This window comes from Asterias rubens, chromosome 20 (genome assembly GCF_902459465.1).
Source record: "Asterias rubens chromosome 20, eAstRub1.3, whole genome shotgun sequence".
NCBI lineage: Eukaryota > Metazoa > Echinodermata > Asteroidea > Forcipulatida > Asteriidae > Asterias > Asterias rubens.
Window position 1 is genome coordinate 8,963,648 of NC_047081.1, and position 18,743 is coordinate 8,982,390.

General features: G+C 38.7%; 1 protein-coding gene across 1 annotated transcript; it reads right to left on the reverse strand.

The window, feature by feature from the left end:
• Positions 1-41: 41 nt before the first annotated feature.
• Positions 42-17,107, reverse strand: LOC117303772 (endosomal/lysosomal potassium channel TMEM175-like). The gene is made up of 20 exons (XM_033788121.1): positions 16,436-17,107; positions 15,420-15,464; positions 14,646-14,740; positions 13,433-13,484; positions 12,231-12,266; positions 10,675-10,758; positions 9,708-9,779; positions 9,412-9,498; positions 8,267-8,351; positions 7,012-7,092; positions 6,393-6,447; positions 5,505-5,617; positions 5,130-5,164; positions 4,637-4,681; positions 4,045-4,107; positions 3,333-3,436; positions 2,686-2,766; positions 1,749-1,809; positions 1,382-1,441; positions 42-670 (listed from the first exon to the last, which is right to left on the reverse strand). Exons 1-20 carry the CDS (start codon positions 16,763-16,765, stop codon positions 557-559), a joined length of 1,698 nt encoding a protein of 565 aa, XP_033644012.1. The 5' UTR covers positions 16,766-17,107; the 3' UTR covers positions 42-556.
• Between the last annotated feature and the right edge of the window lie 1,636 nt (positions 17,108-18,743).

Below are 18,743 nucleotides of genomic sequence, written 5' to 3' on the forward strand. Positions count from 1 at the left end.
TCAAAAACTACGTTATACTTCAGAGGGAGCCGTTTCTCACCATGTTTATCCTATCAACAGCTCTCATTGCTTGTTACCAAGTAAGTTTTTATGCTAACAATTATTTTTCTTAAGTATTGTCTCCTTAGTCGCACACTGGATAAGCCTGACCCTGAATTTACACAGCTTTATTATTTCATGGATTTTATGGATAATCTTTTTTTTTTTAACCTGGGATTCACGAAACCTAAAGATGGTCTGCGACTGTTTAATCAGCTCTACATACCCTGTATAGTCCATTAAGTTTCGAGCAGATCTGAATTATGACTTGTCAGTCATCACCTTGCTGGTCACCTATTGTGGTATTCATATGGGCCAAATTTCATTATTGTAGCAGAAATAATATGCGTAAGCATAAACGCATTTCACCAAGTTATAGCGGAACATTCACAATGTATTGTTACGTCACTGGTGTGCTTAAACGCGGGTTAGCCAGCATCATTTTACCCTTGCTGACGGTGAAATAGAAATTCTGCTGAGGGAGAACCCGTAAGCACAAAACGGCGGCCTACATGTATTAGGAATTTGGGCCCGGGTGACTGAATCCTAAATTATTCTTGCCATTTTGCGTTTCCGTTCGTTCCATACTCAAGTTAGAAACTCCTGGCTTACGGTGACTCCGCCTAAAGTGCTGTTGAGAAATAAAGACACAAACAAGCTTCTAATTATAGTGGTCAAGTTAAATGAATGGGCAATGACCGACAACCCGAATTCTTCTTGAATGTCACATTGCAGGAAGCAGACTCAGAGGTAGACCTGGGGCCAATTTCATAGAGCGGCTAAGCATAAACATTTGCTTATAATGAAATTTCTTCCTTGATAAAAACAGGATTAACAGCCAAATATCCACGGGATTTCAGGTTTCATAGAGCGGCTAAGCATAAAAATTTGCTTAGAATGAAATTTCTTCCTTGATAAAAACAGGATTAACAGCTATCCACGGGATTTCAGGATAAGCAAACAACAGCTGAATACCAGTAACATGCAATATTCAACGAATGGAAATTTGGTTGGTAATCCTGTTTTTATCAAGGAAGAAGTTTCATGCTAAGCAAATTTTCATGCTTAGCAGCTCTATAGCAGCTCTATGAAATTGGGCCCTGACACCACGGTGGCTCGACGATAATATGAAGCTCGGGATGATGGCTACCACTTAATTACTAACAAAATAACTAACTAACTAATTAAATAACTAACTAACTAACTAACTATGCCTAACAGCGTAATGATTTAACCAGCTAATCATCAACAATAGCGGCTCAACATTTTTGTTAACCAAAAATAAAGAGTCAATAAAAGTAGTAAGGCTAGAGGTAGAGATACGGAGATGAAGAATGCTTACCAATGTTAATTCGAATGCAAATTTCATTAAGATGAATGCAACGGGTACCAGTAATTCCGCCTGAAGAAATACATACACAAAATGGGCAAAGTTAGTGGGGAAAAGATAACACTAACACTAGTCTTTAATCATTGTGAAATCCATCCTAGAAACTTAGTTGTTTATCAACACGGTAAAAACACTGTGTGAACCACATTGTGGTTTCATATGTTGATCTCATTTTGTTCTCAGTTCCAAAAGATGTATGTAGTGTTCAACCAAGCGGATGTACAACTCTTAACCAATGATAGGTCTTCATTAAAACAAGTGAGGGCGCTGTAGGGGTCTTGTGACTTCTCAAAAGGACATAATACTATGTTGTACTCACCAAATGGATGACATTTGCTTTGAAGACTCTATCAATGAAAGAAGCACAGAACAGCATCAAGCTGAAAAAATCAATGCGAAGCAGCCATGATGATGTAGTAGTAAAAAAAACCAGACAAAATATTGGCCACAGCGAGGTTTGAACCAACAACCCAGAGTGTTTATGGACGTCGCTCTACCACTATGCTGTTTCATCTGTAGGCATGCGACTCCACTTTAACCATGGTTAAGTTGAATTTCTTCTATTTTTTGTTCATATTTTACACTTGATTAAATTAAATGGTTGACCAGCTGATGCTGCTGGGTTTTGTACGAAATTTATCACTGATTATTGCAGCGTATCTAAACTGAATGATCTTATTTGACAAGTGAATGATCTTATTTCACAAGTGAATGCTAAACTGGTGAAACTGAATTGAATAGAAACTACTTGTAGACAGAGCTCTGTTTGTAGATGTTGTACCGCCCTCTATTGATTTTAACTGCTTGGGATTCTGTTCGCTCGGCCCCAGCGGCCAGTCTATCCAGGACCGCTGGGATGGGCTAATCGCTTGCACAGATTCTTGTTCAGGAAGTACGTCATGCGTACAGTGCATAGAAATATGGTGCAGTGTGAGTGTGATGCATGATGGGACTGCGCATTATTAAACCAATGACAGTGCATGATACGTTTGCCCATCCCAGCGGCTTTGGTTAACGCAAGGCGCTGGGGACGAGCGAAGGGTTTCTGTTCCAATCCAAGATGGCTGATCAGTGACAATAAACAATCATGAAACATGCAAATAAGTATATCTAGTGTTTCAGTGGTAAGCATTCAATTTCATATGAAATTAACATGAGCTGGTGTTAAAAAATTTGGATTTTTGTTACAAAATGACCGAGAAAGCCTTATAATTTTAAAATATTTAAACAAATTTATTTAACGAATTTGTTCATACCTCATGGACGGATATATCAGCAAGAGACACAACATTCGCATTTTATGCATTCCATGATACTTCGACGAAAAATGTTTATCCCTGTCAAAATTAATGGAAGAGAACATGTTAAAATGTCGCCCTCATGCGGATTGCGTAGGTTCAGTCCCTACTGCCTGGGTTTCCCCCTTGCCTGACGTCTGACGTCACATTTCGAGGCTCGTTAAATAACGCCAGAGAGTGGCCTTTAGCATGGCTTAGACCCGGGCATCTTCACATATCACCTAGATTCAAATGCAGACGACAGCAAGTGCATTTGCCGTGGCGCCAAACGTCACATCAGACCAATACAGAAATAATTTTTGATACACTTCGTGAATGTGCGTAGAGAGTCAGATTCCCTGGTTCTGACAAGCAAGCACGTGTCTTTATCCTTGCGGATATAAGACAGGGGACCAGTCTAGGTTCATGATTTCCCCTAGAACAAGTGTCTGGTGGGGTTTTCCTCCCACATCTGTAACTGAAACTTCGTTCCCAGTCTTCTATACATTTGGGTTCTGGGCTAATACATTCATTTAGTTCGCTTTTCTGAGAGTCCTTTTGGCGTCATAACCAGACTATAAAATGAAATGAAATGAGAGTATTTTTAAGAAGTTAATGAATCTTACCGTCTCCAATGTGCGACTAACCAAAAGACGACCTGGAAGGCAGTTGCGAAGAAAATGAGAACACAGTGAAACCGAACTGCATTGTTCTCATTCCTGTCAGCTTCCTACAAACAGATTCATTGTTAAAGATTGGCATTAAAAAAAAATACACTGTATACAAAGTAACAGAACAACCACAAAGTTAACCTAACCCTTAGTGCATATACACGCGTATCAAAGTTGAAATCCAACTTCCCCGACTTCCAAGAGAATACACGAAACATAATTAAAATATTAACGGGCCATTGCATGATGGTCGTTCACCCGCTGGAGTTTTTTACATACGAGACTGGTCCGCTGCTCAAAGGGAATTCCCACATTGACTCGTACAACAAACAATCCTGAAGAGTCTGTCGTGTAGTAGTAATTTTGTTTGACACATCTGACCCCTCGATAAGTGCAGTTTTTTTTACGTGCGTTACACAACACACGGGACCAACGGCTTAACGCCTCCATCCGAAGGACGAAGCAATCATGGCTATGTATCTTGCTAAATAAAGCACACGAGTGTCACGACCAGGACTCAAACCAACACTCTGCTGATTAGAAACACGGGGGTTCGAGTGTGTGGTGATCTTACCGCCGAGGACGACACCACAAATTATCTAAGTGATAGTTACTGTGACTTTAGTTGAATTGTCTGTTTCCATGGTTACATAGTCTTCATACTTACATTAACTGAAAACACTGAGATAAGCTGAAAACCAAGAGGAAGGACACTGACGAATAAAAGCGACTGTAAAAATCAACAATAATACATGTAAATAGTTTTTGCAAATTGATAAAGGCCTAACACCAATAAAGTAGTTCAAAGGAATTGCTGCACGTTCCGCGTGAACGTGAACGTGAACGTGAACGTCAGAAAATTATGTCGTTAAAATCTCACGTTTTTAGCATACGTGAAGTTACTATTTTCCACGTCATGGTTCGTACGTGCAGACGTCATACGTGAGCATGAAGTAAGCCCTAAGTGGCGACGTCACCGATCAGAAACAACACAATTGTTGACGTTCACGTATTGCTCGCGTAGCGTGCAGCTTAACGTCGATATTGCTATACTAAACAGCCGTGACGGTAATAATATTGTGAGTTTGTATTGGTCGAGAACAAACCACATAATTTGATTTCTCTTACATCCCTTCACTAAGTATTTATGACGCTGTTTGGCTAGAAACGTCAGGCCACTTATGTGTTGTAGTTGTATTATAGCATAACCTTCTTAGAGTGACAATTAGAACATGAGAAATCATAGAAAGCTTTCTTACCATTCGGTTCAGGAAAAGCAGAAGCCGACTTAGTCTTTGTAAATACTGAAATATGAATAATTTCACAGAAAATAATATATACGTCTAGTAATCACTTACTATTAATGACAATGTGAAACTATTGGGTTGCAGCAGCCCACGGCAGCTTTTGATAAACAATTCACTTGGAAGTAAAATGCTTATACAAAAAGAGGGCAGTTTTTATCCCAACAAATTTAAATCTGAGAAGCGTTACTGAAGTAACGCTTCTCTTATTAGGTATTACAATTACGGATTATTTTTCCCAATATCTAAAAAGACCCAATCATTTTTTTAAATAAGTTTGGAGACCTATAGCATGTTAGTTTAATTGTACACATCTTCATTAATATTGTATTAAAACAAACAAACAAACGAACGGTTAAAAAACCCAAAGGTATCAACAAATTAATACAAAGAAGCACTGTTTGTTTACGTTTAGTAACATCATATCTAAAGGATCAAATTCACTTACGTAAAATATTGAGTAATTGATATACCAGATCATACCTAGACAGAAAAAGGCAAATAAGAAAATGTTTACAAGGGAATAAGATATTTGGCCGTAAGGGACAAAGTGAAAGTGGCGGGAAACGGGAAAAGTGAAAAGTCAGTTCCACGGATACCACGAGAGCGATCAAACTGCCGCGGTCGAGAGAAATAGAATTGGACTCCTTCCCCACCCCATCCCAAGTTTACTAGAGTTGCCAATACCACTGAATTGCGACTTGACTTGACTTGGGGGAAACTGACTTGTGACTTGACTTGACTTGAGGGGAAATGATTGCCAAGTCACTTGGGTGGGGTTTCCGTATCATATAGGACACTGGCATTGACAGCCTTTTCTTACCAACGGTCAGAAAGGTTGAGAGATAGGATAGGATGGGTTCCTTGTTCCTCTGAAGAGTCTCCAATAAACTATTCTCATCCACATCGACCTCGCCGTCCCTTAAGGATTCCGTACTAGATCGCAAAAAGAAGAAGAAGTAATATTATTAATAAAGCAATTCAGCCAACGAGAGACTTTCTGAGACGATAGAGGGCAGCAGTACCGGGTAAATCCATTGTTCTCAGAATTATGCGCTTGTTCAGAACTACGAAAACAATGGAAATTTACCCGGTATGTCTGCTGCCACCTAGCGTTGGGAAGTCTCCTGTTGTCCCAATTAAAGTATTTTATTAATGCAAAAATGCAAGTTCGGCACAGAAGCTAAAAGCCACTCTTGGGCTTGAAGAGATGAAATTGAAATGAAAATGACTTGGGGCACTGAAGGTATTGATCTTTCTCTTACATTTGAATCAGTCTAGATTGAAGGATGGAGGTGAAACAGACAAGGAGTTCCAAAGAGACACAGAGGTGGTATCTGGCTCTTTGTTCAACATCTATGCGTTTTTCCTATTGCAGGACGAACAGTATCCAAAACCTGACTCAAGCTTTCCCGCGCTTCCTGGAGGTGATGTATGCAGTGATGTTGAAGTGATATATAGACATAGTTTGAACCATGAGCCCGGTCCGTGCTAGATAGACTTGACTCAAGTTCCAATCCCGTGCCTTGCATGCCATCGCCAGAGAGTGACCACAATTTTGACGTTGAGCGCGCACTGCTATACCGGTTGTTCGCTAGTTGGCACGATATACGCCTCGGGACCTCTCACACGGGAACCAGACTTGAATCAAGTCTAGGTCAATGCTCTTTGGCTGAACTAATCAAAAACAGACCATTAATTTTTTACGTACGTGATATCCAGTATAATCAGTGTGGCCACGATGATGAAAACTCCATCTGTAAAAGCTGAGCAATAAAGCAAATAATCATAAATTTAAACCAACAATGACACTAATAAGATACTTTGGGACGCTAGGTGGCAGCAGGCTTACCAGGTAAATTTCCATTGTTTATGTAGTTCTGAGCGTGCGCACGTTACCGAGAACGATGGAACAAAGTCTGCTGCCACCAAGCGTCCCAAAAGTCTCCCATTGTTCTTATATAATCATAGAGCAACTTAGCAACTTAAAATGTTTCAGAAATGTTGTACATTATAAACTTCTTGTTTACTCTAAAGTTAGTGTGCAACCTTTCAAGGGGCGCTTTGAACGATTATAAATAGTACATATCAGACAGAGAAAGTGATGATTTGTTTTTCATCGTCATACTCTGCATTTGTTTCGCCCGCCATTTTGTCACCACTTTCTTCTTTTTGCAAACGATATAAAATGTGCCGCTCGTGAAATAGATTTACGCTTAAGCATCTTTTTCTGCTACACAGAATTGCAAACAAAATTGCTAACCGTTCAGCTACATTATTGGGACCATTATGTAATAAACAAAGAAGAGACATCAGCTTAGAAAACTTACTCTGTGTTCGACCCATGTCAATATTTTCTAAGACGAGTCGACGGGATAAATGACTGCTGAGATCTGTGTTGAATGAACTGTCTGCAAGAAAACAAAAACAAACCATTTTGTTTGCAACGTCCCAAAAAGTTTTCTGAGCTAAAAATCATAAACCAACATCTTGTGGTACCCCCCCCCCAACCGCCTTAAATGTGTGCTTGCCTCTCTCGCTCTGTTCATATCTTTCCACTTAACTTGACTGCTAATTCTGATACACCAGTATACCTTGGCCCAACTTCATAAGTCTGGAAGCACACATACTTGCTAAGCACAGACAAATATTGCTTAGCAGAAACTGATAATGAGCAAAAAGTCCATAAAGCGTACATTGTTTCGTGACTGTAGCCATGAAAGTTGCTGAGCAGTATTTTCTGCTTAAAAGCTTTATGAAATTGGGCTCTTGTTTTGATCTTCCGCCAAGAAATGTCGGTCATGAACTTTTGTTGGTGCAAAGCCACCGTCGTGGGTACACTATTTGTAAACAAAAAATATTGAGTAATTCTTTGCGATTGCTAATTGATATTTATAAACAACATTTTAGATAACTGCTGCATCAGTGGTTTTCAAACTGCTGCTCATTAAATGGACACCGTGAACAATGTGTACACACGAGTAGGTATACTTCACACCGGGGACAATATAGACTTGACTCAAGTCCCAATCCCGTGCCATCGCCAGAAAACTAAACTGTTTTGTGATGCTCTGCATTCCCCAACCTGGGATGGATTTCACAAAGGTAGTCCTAACTTAGGACTAGTCCTAGGCAATGCTTAAGAGATAGGACCAGTCCTAAGTTAGGATGAGTTACTGGTCCTAACTTAGGACTAGTCCTATCTCTGAGCATTGCCTAGGACTAGTCCTAAGTTAGGACTACCATTGTGAAATCCACCCCAGTTCCATTATCGGGACCACATTTTTGACGGCGAGCGTGCAATAGTAAGTTGGCGTGATATGCTTAGGGACCTCTCACACTAGAATGGGACTTGAATCAAGTCTAGGGACAATATGACAAAAGGTTAGAGACCACCGTTCGGGAAATGTCCAAAATTGGAAACCGTGTACAAAACCAGTGGGGGCTCTTGCAAAAAGTACAAACAAAAGAGTGACAATATGAGGTCCACGGTTGCAGTATAGTCCTTTTGCAACAGTTTGCAACAGTTTGCAAAAGCTGCTTCTATTTTCTAAAAATATTCCCGTAAACAAACTCAACACGCACCTCTCCATTTTCTGTAGAGTCCAATGGCTGTAATACACACCCAATCTGCAAACATGGTAAGTACTAGTACTAGTAGCACTAATGCCTGAAACAAATACAGACACAATAAACACATGTAGTCACCCAACGAGGTTAAATTTAGCATAATCGCTCGTACCACGAAGTGCCCTATCTGTCAAGAATTAGAAATTTTTGCAACTCATTTCTGTAAACAAGTTATCAATATTGCCCCAAACCGTTTGACATTGCAACTGTCTCTATAGTCTGAGGAATTCAAATGTAAGCGGAACATTGTGACTAAGCAAGTCAATGTACCAGACATTATTCAAATTTAACTCGCAAATGGCTTATTGAAAAAAGTACCACTTAAAGCCATTATACACTTTCGGTACAGAACAAAAAAAGTTCACAGATTTACAAATAATTTACAGGGTTTACAGATTAGGTAATGGTGAAAGACTTCTCTTAAAATATTGTTCCATGAAATGCTTTACTTGTTAATTCTCGATAGCGAGAATTACGGATTTATTTTAAACACATGTCATGCAACGGCAAAACGTGCGGAAACAAGTGTGTTTTCCCGTTATTTTCTCCCGACTCCGATGACCGATTGAGCGTAAATTTTCACAGGTTTGTTATTGTATATATAAGTTGTGATACACGAAGTTTGGGACTTGGACAATACTGTTTACCGAAAGTGTATAATGGCTTTAAAGACACTGGACACTTGTTAATTGTCAAAGACCAGTTTTCTCACTTGGTGTATCTCAACATATATGCATAAAAAACAAACCTGTGAATGAATTTGAGCTCAAATGGTCGTCGAAGTTGCGAGTCAGATAATAATGAAAGTAAAATCAACCTTGTCACACGAGGTTGTGTGCTTTCAGGTGCTTGATTTCGGGACCTCAAAATCTAATTCTGAGGTCTGGACAAATCAAATTCAAATATTTTAGTGGAAAATTCCTTCTTTTTCGAAATCTACGTTACTTCGGAGGGGGCCGTTTCTCACAATGTTTTATATCATCAACCTCTCTCCATTACTCGTTACCAAGTAAGTTTTTTTTATGCTTATAATTATTTTGAGTAATTACCAATAGTGTGCGGTGCCTTTGAATCTATGCGATTTGATGCTAGTAACTCACCGCTGGAACGTTGACCTCAGCTATCCCTATAGACAAAACACACAGAAGAACCTTCAGGCCAGTTATTATGAGAAGCTCGTCACGAAGCTGTAAAGGAAAATAAAAACAACAAAATAACACTCTTCAAAATATCTTTCTCCAAAGAAGACGATCAGAGCATATTGATCGAAACGTCAAATCGAAACCAACGGCTCTTTCCAGAACCACGAAACGAGACATACACACAAATCGACTAACAGTGGTATGTGTTTAAATTTTTGGAATACCAACAAAAAACAAGAAATTATTCCACTGACCTTTGTCCCTCCTTCGACAAATTCACCTGAAAGCATTTTTTTCCCTCGGAATGCAAAAATAATCATGAGGCCCTGTGGATAAAAAAAATATAAAATAAAATAATCAATGTTTTGATTTTATGACAGAAACTAATTCAGCATTGCTATGGTTGATTGTGGAAACAAATTGTTTAATAAGTTTGTTACAGCAACTTCTTGTAATTGCTTGCTGTTCGTGTTAAGGGTGTCTTTTAAAGGCACTGCATGGACACCTATGCTAAATACCAAAGACAAGTATTACCACTTGGCGTCCAACACTTACGTAAAAAAATAAAACTACACAAAAAACTGTGAAAACAGGGAATTATGTCTAAATTTGAAAATGGAACTGAGTTACTTTTTGATAAAATTATCTCTGGGAAACCTACTTTAACCCTCTAGTCCCTGCACCGCTCAAATTTGCTGAAAACTAATACTTCAAGATTCTTGCAGTTAATTACTGGAATCGTAGTTCAAATTTTAAAAGATAGTCACAGCTTATTTTTTATGCACAATTTGAACCTTGATATTTGTATAAAAGTACAAGTTCGCATGAGAACAATACATGTCTCTCGTTAAACGGCTACGGTAATTTTTATGGCGAATATTTGTTTGTAAGGATAAAATGGACACAATAGCTTTTCAAGGCTTTTATCTGACTCAATGATTATACTGATTAAATGCGAAGGCGTGAGTTTTCGACAATATTATCATGAATGATGAATAAATACAGTTTCCTTTGTGTTTACTAATGAGCGTCTAATTATTGGGGTAAGAGCTAAATTATTTCACCATCATTAGCTCCATTAGCTTAATAATGACTATCGAGGATTCTTTTGATGTTCCTTTTTTTCGTACAAACACAAGCTAGCAAGGTTTCCTCCTACCACTACAGTATATCGATAGGCGGCTGGGCGGTCCAGTGGCTAAATGGTTAAATCCAACTTACTTGCAGTAAGGTCAGCAGTAAAACGCAGCTTCCGCATAGCTGTGCTGACAAAGCATATTGGTAGTAGTTCCCCATGATGACCGCCTGTTTCAATGGAAACAAACACATATTAATATGAATTACGGTTTTGTGATATAGCACTTTTTTCTCGTATAAAGATATTTTACCAATTTCAATAAATTGGTGAAAAAATTGAGAGCAAAACTCAACAAATTTTCCAGTGACACTATAGTGGCTGAGTTTGTTCTCAAATTTTCACGCGTATATTTTGGGGATTGGTAAAATGAACAAATTTTAAATCGGGTTCCCAATGAATCTATGCATGAATTTGAGCGCGCAAATCCGTCACATAATAACCATTCAAGAATCAAGAATAGAACAACTAGATCGGCCGCGCGTACATACGCGGGTTCTTGCATGGGGGCCGCCATGGCCTATCTCCTGTGTACATTTTCTGTGCGTTTGTCAGTTTTATGACCGTCATTAACCTATAGAATACCGGGTGAGTGAACACAACAAAATCATTGGATGGGAGCTATTTTTCAAGAACACGAAAACTCTGGAACAAATAAAAGTCCATTTCTAAAGTAGGCCATGGATTTACCTTTACAATACAATGGTGAAAGGATGGGGTTGGTTGATAAAGGCATTCAAGAGATAATAGCTTTTAAATCGGATGGCATAAAACGTTTCTGTCAAACTACTTTTTGGGTCATGTGTTTCATCATTTAGGAGTTAAAAAAGGACATAATCACCTTCTCTCCTTAAAGGCAGTGGACACTATTGGTAATTACTCAAAATAATTATTAGCATAAAACTTCACATGTTTAGAAGTAATGGGGAGAGGTTGATAGAATAAAACATTGTGGGAAACGGCTCCCTCTGAAGTGACGTAGTTTTCGAGTAAGAGATAATTGTCCACGAATTTGGTTTGGAGACCTCAAGTTTAGAAATTGAGGTCTCGAAATCAACCAGCTAAATGCACACGACTTCGTGTGACAAGGGTGTTTTTTTCTTTCATTATTATCTCGCAACCTCGACGACCGATTGAGTTCAAATTTTCTCAAGTTGGTTTTTTTATGCACATGATGAGATACACCGAGTGAGAAGGCTAGTCTTTGACAATTTACAAATAGTGGCTAGTCTTTGACAATTTACCAATAGTGTCCACTCGAAACACACATTGCCCAAAGAAGTTGTACAGAATTATGCCATTCGATTGAAAGAAGCATATCTCTGGAACGCCTTTATCAATCATCCCCATTCTTTCATTATAGTAAGGTGGACTTTTATTTGTTCAAAATGTTCTTAAAAAATAGCTCCAAATCCAATGATGGAGTTTTTTTTTAACTCACCCGGTACATGTTATGTAAGATCTCATGTCATTATACTAAAAAACACAATCGTAGGTTTTGATTGGTACCCGCAAGAAACCACAAGACGTGACCCATATCAACGGCGAAGTCATTCTTCAGGTGAAAGTCAGAATGAATACTACCTTAGCTGCCGCTCAAAATGGTTGCAAAGAGGGTTGAACACAAGTCTGTTAGACTTACCAAAAATGGAATAAGTGAACATATCATCAGAAAGATCTGCCGAGGACAAAAATAACAGATGAGAGAAGGTTACTAACAATGAGTAGAAAAGACCCACCATGCAGTGGATTCTTATGAATCCATGTTCTTGAATTTTATTAGAAAGGTTTTCATGACCAATTAAAAAACACAATCCATTCCCTTCAACACCCGCCTCGAGTGAATAAAGGGAAACTCATTTGAACCAATTGTTTAAAGGTAGTGGACACTATTGGTAATTACTCAAAATAATTATTAGCACAAAACCTCACTTGGTGATGAGTAATGGGGAGAGGTTGGTGGTTTAAAACATTGTGAGAAACAGCTCCCTCTGAAGTGCCATAGTTTTCGAGATAGAGGTAATTTTCCACGAATTTGATTTCGAGACCTCAGATTTAGAACTTGAGGTCTCGATATCAACCATCTAAACACACACAACTTCGTGTGACAAGGGTGTTTTTCTTTCTTTCATTATTATCTCGCAAGTTCGATGACCGATTGAGCTCAAATTTTCACAGGTTTGTTATTTTATGCATATGTTGAGGTATACCAACTGTGAATGCTAGTCTTTGACAATTACCAATAGTGTCCACTGGCTTTAACCCGTGCATAGTTTTTCAATTTGTAGGCCTATCTTTGCATAATAGTTTACATTTTGAAAATGTCTTGCTCTGTATAAGCAGCAATGCACCATGCAAGGGCCAATTTCATAGAGCTAGCTCCTAAGCACAAAAACTTCCTTAGCATGAAATGTCTTTCTTGTAAACAGGATAACCAATAAAAAATGTGCTGCATATTGCTCGTTACTGATTCAGGTGTTGTTTGCTAATATCCTGAAAATCACGTGGACATTCGGTTGGTAATCCTGTTTTTATCGAGGCAAAAATTTCATGCTAAGCAAATTGTTGTGCTTAAACAGCTCTATGAAATTTGGCCCAGTTGATTGGCCAAGATGACCACATAGGTAATTTTGTTATTTGGCTATCCCACCAGAGTAATATGCCTGTTTTTTTTTTTCTTCTTCACAGAACTCTGGAAAGTACTGAGCAAGCATTAAACACAAAAAGTTACTTTACACAGTTTCTCTTAAAGAAAGAAGAAAAGAAAAAGAGATGACAACACATATTTTGTTTAGCTGAAATTGGGCGGGAAAACCTTGTTGGCATGTTTAGTTTCCTACTCACCACATTCAATATGAGTCCAATATCGCCAACGTGTTCAACGTTCTGTAAAATCCTGTGAAACGGAAGGTATAACAGTCAGTTATTAAACGGAGACTTTGACTTGGATCGGGCGAGTTGGTCTATGAAAAGCTTTTGACAAAGGCAGTGGACACTATTGGTAATGACTCAAAATAATTATTAGCATAAAACCTTACTTAGTAACGAGTAATGGGGAGAGGTTGGTATTATAAAACATTGTGAGAAACGGCTCCCTCTGGAGTGGAGTAGTTTTCGAGAAAGAAGTTATTTTCCACGAATTTGATTTCGAGACCTCAAGTTTAGAATTGAGGTCTCGAAATCAAGCACACAGCTTCGAGTGGCAAGAGTGTTTTTTTCTTTCATAGTTATCTCGCAACTCCGACGACCAATCGATCTCAATTTTTACAGGTTTGTTATTTTATGCATAAAATTATGTTGAGATACAGCAAGTGAGAAGACTGGTCTTTGACATTTACCAGTAGTGTCCATTGGCTTTAAAATGACCCACACAAAACATATGCGTGGTTTTCCTTTTACTTTGCAAACTAACACGGTCGGCCATTTTATGTCAAAAAACTTGTGGCGTGCCGTGTTAGTTCACGACATGTAATGAAACCCATGCAATTTCGAGGCATGTTTGTGTGGATTGATATGTGTTTATAAAAACTTCTTGTTCCTGTAATACAAAATTCATCAATACCCTAGACAGTTTCTCTACTCCTATTGGTGGAGAGCGCGTCACGAGGGTGTGCATAAAAAGTGTTAATTCATGAGCGTGACACGCGACCTTGCACCTGTTCTTATATGACAGCTTCTTCATTCCTATTGGTCGAGAGCAACGGCCGAAACAGTTGTGCCACATCACGCGATACGCGCGACGCGCACAGCATTCCCTTATAAGGAGTTGTTTACGCGAGGGCAGCGGAGGGCTCTACCATTTCATAGCTGGAGGGGTGTTGTGTTGACGTCTCGGTAAAATTATCAAGAACCAGGCCTCGTTGGGATTAAACCCTCTTCACCACACATTGATTCCCTTATTAATTACTGAAGGCACCAATACGGGATTTCTTTAAAGAAGATGTGACACTCGTTGTTTAATTTTAGTATAAAAGCTATTTCAGAATAACCGACTCCAGGAGTCGAAATTATAAAGAGTCGAAAGTAACGCAAGTATCGCTTGTTTGTCTAAACTCACCAAACATGGTCCTGCCAAAGAGCCGATACTATCCAAAACGAAATAACGAATATTAAGAATCGGTACCAATCAGCGAGCAAACTACTCCATAAATTCTAAACAAGAAAACACATGGCATTAGGTAAGAATAATTCCTTCTCTACGTCAGAAAGTGTATTTGAGTACTTGTGGTAATTTTTCAAAACCACATCTTCACATATCCCAACAAATCATAAAGACGGTTCAGACAGGCGCTCAATAGATTAGGAGCGACTCTGGGTCGACCCAGTTAAATTTTGGTTTTAGACAGGCGAAGGTTCGGTTGATGACAAGACCGACGACCACTCAGTCGATCTTTCGACTTCTAGCGCGCCCAGTCACTCCTCAGACGTCGAACTTTTCATGCACTTAACTCAATAATTTGACTCGGCGCGACTGTGGAACGCCTGTCTGAAACGGTAATTGGTCATCGAATTTGCAAAAAGGGAGGGGGGGGGGGGACTTTGACGATGCACTTAAAACCTCTTTCCATTCCAACAAGCCCCCTTTAACCGCTGTTATTAAGCCACTCATTAGTCCTAACAGTTGCAGTCTGACGTCCAACGTAAAAATAACTACAGCCTGCTTGGCAGTGACGTTGAAAGTATTACGCAAAAAAATGTGGCTATATTCTATCAAAAAGTCTAGTTTTCAAAAGTAGGGGGGGGGGGAGGGGCACCCGGGATACCTTTTTCTGTTGGAATTTAACAATCTTAAAATTGTCTTAAAATCATGATTTTAGTTTTGAACACGTACCTCAGTTGGTTCATATCCATGTACTTCCTCCTTTAACGGCACCACCTTTTATAAAACAACATTCAAACAATTACTCATCGTTTAACTTCATGCACAACACAGATTAGTACTCAGCAGAAACTCTTGGGTCAGAATACCCACAAAACTTGACTCATTTAGGGGTAAAGCTGACCCTAAAATAGTTGGAAATAGGTGCTAGTTTATATTTGGTTTGTGGTAAAACCTTGTATGTGTCTGTTTCCTCTTGCCAAAAATCCGAACATCTATAGCTCCGTGGTAGTAAAATATTACAAAGCAAGACAGTTCTCTAAAGAACAAATTATACCGCAAACCAAATAATATCTCACCATGCAATGACTCAATTTATTTAAATGCAGGTATAAGCTCGTATCATGTGTGAGTTTGAACCATTTATGGTTCATTTTGTCAGAAATCGGTCAGATCTGGAACCCCAATTATGATCTCTGAGATTATATAAGAATATACTTTAAGTTATTCATTTAAAGGCACTGGAACACTATTGGTAATTACTCAATATTGTTAGCATAAAACCTTACTTGATAAACAAGTAATAATGGGGAGAGATTGTTAGTAAAACAACGTGAGAAACGGCTCCCTCTGTAGTGGCGTAGTTTTCTTACAGGGCTTCAGGCCTGAAGCTCTGTAATATGCTTCTTAGGCATCTGAAGGCACATCAAATTGTAAGTAGCGTTTTCTTTCATTATTCTCTTGCAACTTCGATGACCAATGAATCCAAATTGTCACCGATTTGTTTTGATGTGCATATGATATGTTAGGAGACACGAGAGGTGAGACTACTAGTCTTTGACAATAATTATCAAAGGTGTCCAGTGCCTTTTAATCAACAAGTGAATGGTTACAGTTTTATATGAGTATTATTATCAGCCCATACCCACCCCACGGACAATAACCATAGATCAAATCTTGTCCTTGTTCTTTGCAACAAATGGCAGGGAAAATGTTAACAAACCGGTTGAACTAATCGTCATACTTACCATGAAAGTAGTGATAGCAGCGAATACAGCATCACTGAAGATGTTCAATCTATCAATTGACATAAAACGATGTCGTCTTGCCCACTCCTTCTCACTTCTTACAATATACCCAAGATCTTCCTCGTCTGTCTGATGATTACCATTGATGTCTGTCTCGCCGATCTCATCTTCCTCGGTGGTAATGTGTCCCCCAGTTTTCATGACTTTGTCTTCATTTTTGTCATTCACGTATTTAGGGCTCACACTCACTGCTTCCTCTTTCGTGGTGGTACCAGCAACTGGTTCCTCCTTGGTGGTAACACCATTTGCCTCCACCTCTTCCTTCTCCATGATCTTATACCCACAGTGCTGAGAATATAAAAGACAAAGTGTTGAGAATTCACTGCACCTAGTAATATCCCAGTGTGGAGATAGTTGTCCAAGCCCCCGAGGTGACCTGATGTACCATTTCCTTCAAAAGCTCCGGCTGAGTGTGACACCCTTCTTGGATGGCGCAATATCAAAAGTCACACTTCAACCTCTGTTGTGTGTGTAAGTTTACACTACGGCTCAACACTGATGTTAACCATTGAGCTAAACTCCTAATTTCATTACACCATCAGTAAACCGCTCACTACACTGCAATTGGCTGAAAGTCCATCCTCTATGATGTAAGCCTATCTTGCTCTATGTCTTAAAGGAACACGTTGCCTTGTATCTGACGAGTTGGTCTATAAAAAAGCGTTTGTAGCCTTTTGCTATAAAATGCATATGGTTGGAAAGATAATTTAAAGGTAGAATACAATAATCCACACAAGTTTGCCTCGAAATTGCGTGGTTTTCCTTTTACTATGCGAACTAACACGGTCGGCCATTAATTTATGGGAGTCCAAAATTTGACTCCCATAAAATGGCCGACCGTGTTAGTCGACGAGGTAAAAGGAAAACCGCGCAATTTCGAGGCATGTTTAAAGCCATTGGACCCTTTCGGTACAGAAAAAAACCCCCCAAAAACACAGATTTACAAATAATTTACAGGGTTTACAGAAGGTATTGGTGAAAGACTTCTCTTGAAATATTAGTCCATGAAATGCTTTACTTTTTGAGAAAACGGTAAACAATATAAATTCTCGTTAGCGAGAATTACGGATTTGTTATACACACATGTCATGACACGGCGAAACGCGCGAAAACAGGAGTGGATTTTCCCGTTATTTTCTCCCGAATCCGATGTCCGATTGATCCTAAATTTCCACAGGATTGTTATTTTATATATAAGTTGTGATACACGAAGTGTGGGACTTAGACAATACTGTTTACCGAAAGTGTATAATGGCTTTAAGTAAATAATGACGCTCGTTCACCGGGGAAGCATGTTGACACTGGTCTGGTGAAGTGTTTGTTTAACTTGTCCTCGCGCCTTTTAATCTAATTATTTTTAATACACTTCGTAGACTTCAAGAAAACAACTCAAGCAATTTATAACTCAACAAGAAGTCATTTTATTTGTACAAAATAACTAGAAAACAAAATACCCGAAACAAAATGTAACAATCAGTAAAAGATAAAAATTTAAAGGCAACTGTTTCTTCATCGGTGCTGAAAACAAAATAATATTATTTTCCCCTTTTACTTTCTCGTAAATTATTTGATCAGAAGTTAACTACATGTACTTCTCGTTCGTGGCAAGTTTGGTAGTGTACGGTGGCCCTGAAAGACCGTCGCATAATAGCACATCATACATTTTATGCGTTTTAATGTCCCTTCAGGGCCACTGTAGTATTATCATCAAAATGTCATCAGTTAAAAAATAGCTGAAATCTTCACTGAATATCATGGAGGAGAAAGTTTACGAATACGACAACTTGAAATGTGTTTTGTCTAAAAAAAAAACCCATTGGTTTCATGTAAACTAAAAAGCTATTCTGTGGGCGTACACAAACAACTGGGCATGTGGTAATGACATTGACTTTATTATTCTAACTTCCCAGCATAGACAAAACACAAAACTGTTGTCTATTCTATCTGAATGTAGAACCAAAGCATAGAATACGTTTCAAAGAATTTATGTTGACTTTACCAGAAGCAAGCTGTTTGGATGACAGTTATCTCGCTAAAAGAAAACGCACTCTCAACACATTTCTGACCAGGTGAATAAACAAAAACCAGGTTGCGTGTTGTTGGCACTGCATAGACTTTGCTTTAAATATTTGCTTTTTATAAGCTTTCAGATTAAAATTAAACAAAAACTTGTTCATCTTTACCAATCCTGTATAATACTTTGACCTTGTTTTCTTCTGTTTATGTAAAGCATTACGACAGCACTTTA